We start from the raw sequence: 1,050 nt of genomic DNA, 5'->3' as shown, positions 1-1,050 counted from the left end.
AAAAAAAAAAAAAAAAAAAAAAATTATCCAAGAGCTTTTCCTGGGCCCTACTTAGGAGCTCCTAGGTCAAATTTCCAGAAGTGGAAACTGGAAGTACATCTTCTTAAAAGCTCCCCAAGATAACTCCAACATGCAACCAGTTGTGGAAACTGCTCTTAGTCAACAATCAGACCTCAGTTTCAAGCTCACCTTTTAAGCAAACACTACAGACTAAAGTTGGTGGCACTACAAAGCTTCTCATGGCAACCTGTATTTTTCCTTCACAGCATATATCATGTTATTGAAGTTCTTGTGAAATCACTTAGTACCTACCTTCTCTCAAATAACGTAAGTTTTATAAATTAAGATTGCACCTAGAATGTTTGGTCATGAATGCTTTTCAATAAGAGTTTTACATCAACAAAAAACTCTTACTCTAGCAGTTTACAGATTTTGGTAATATAAGCAAAAGTAGTGATTTTTACTTTCTAAAAGGCTGTATCAAATAAATCACTTTCAAAGATTAGTATGTTCAATATTTATAGCACAGAACATTTCAGTTTAAGAGCTTTACTAGTGATATGTTGGGAAAACCTCAAGCACTCCAAGTAGGACTTTCCTAAGATAGGTCATTCCCTTATAAAACCAAGGATCCCAAGTATCATAAGTTTGACTCACCTTCTGTAGTTTTTTAAAGGATGAAGCCTTCATGTTTTCTGACAATTTAACTGAAAAATACTATTATTTTTATTAAGGAACAAATGAGCAATTACGATGAAAGACGCTATCAAACCTTCTGAATTGATGTATAATTTCAAAAACAAAGTTAGAATATATAGACATATATAGGAAAGATAAGAAATGAACTTCCAGGGGCTGGGTGTGGTGGCTCACACCTGCAAACCCAGCACTTCAGGGGGCCAAGGCAGATGGATCACTTGAGGACAAGAGTTTGAGACCAGCCTGGCCAGCATGGTGAAACCCCACCTCCACTAAAAACACAAAAAGCATCCAGGCACGGTGGCGCTCACCTGTAATCCCAGCTACTTGAAAGGCTGAGGCATGAGAATT

General features: G+C 37.0%; 1 protein-coding gene across 2 annotated transcripts in view; it reads right to left on the bottom strand.

Annotated features, from left to right (window-relative positions):
• GAR1 (GAR1 ribonucleoprotein) overlaps window positions 1–1,050 on the bottom strand; it is a 16,174-nt gene that overhangs the window by 5,272 nt on the left and 9,852 nt on the right. For both annotated transcript variants that reach the window (XM_011970567.1, XM_011970566.1), the window contains exon 4: window positions 658–717. In XM_011970567.1, the coding sequence (XP_011825957.1) occupies window positions 658–717 (60 nt within the window). The remainder of the gene's footprint in view (window positions 1–657; window positions 718–1,050) is intronic.

The sequence above is a fragment of the Mandrillus leucophaeus genome, unplaced genomic scaffold (genome assembly GCF_000951045.1).
Source record: "Mandrillus leucophaeus isolate KB7577 unplaced genomic scaffold, Mleu.le_1.0 Scaffold956, whole genome shotgun sequence".
In the NCBI taxonomy this organism is placed as follows: Eukaryota; Metazoa; Chordata; class Mammalia; order Primates; family Cercopithecidae; genus Mandrillus; species Mandrillus leucophaeus.
Note: the sequence above shows the minus strand (reverse complement) of the source record. Positions and strands in the feature narration are given on the sequence as shown.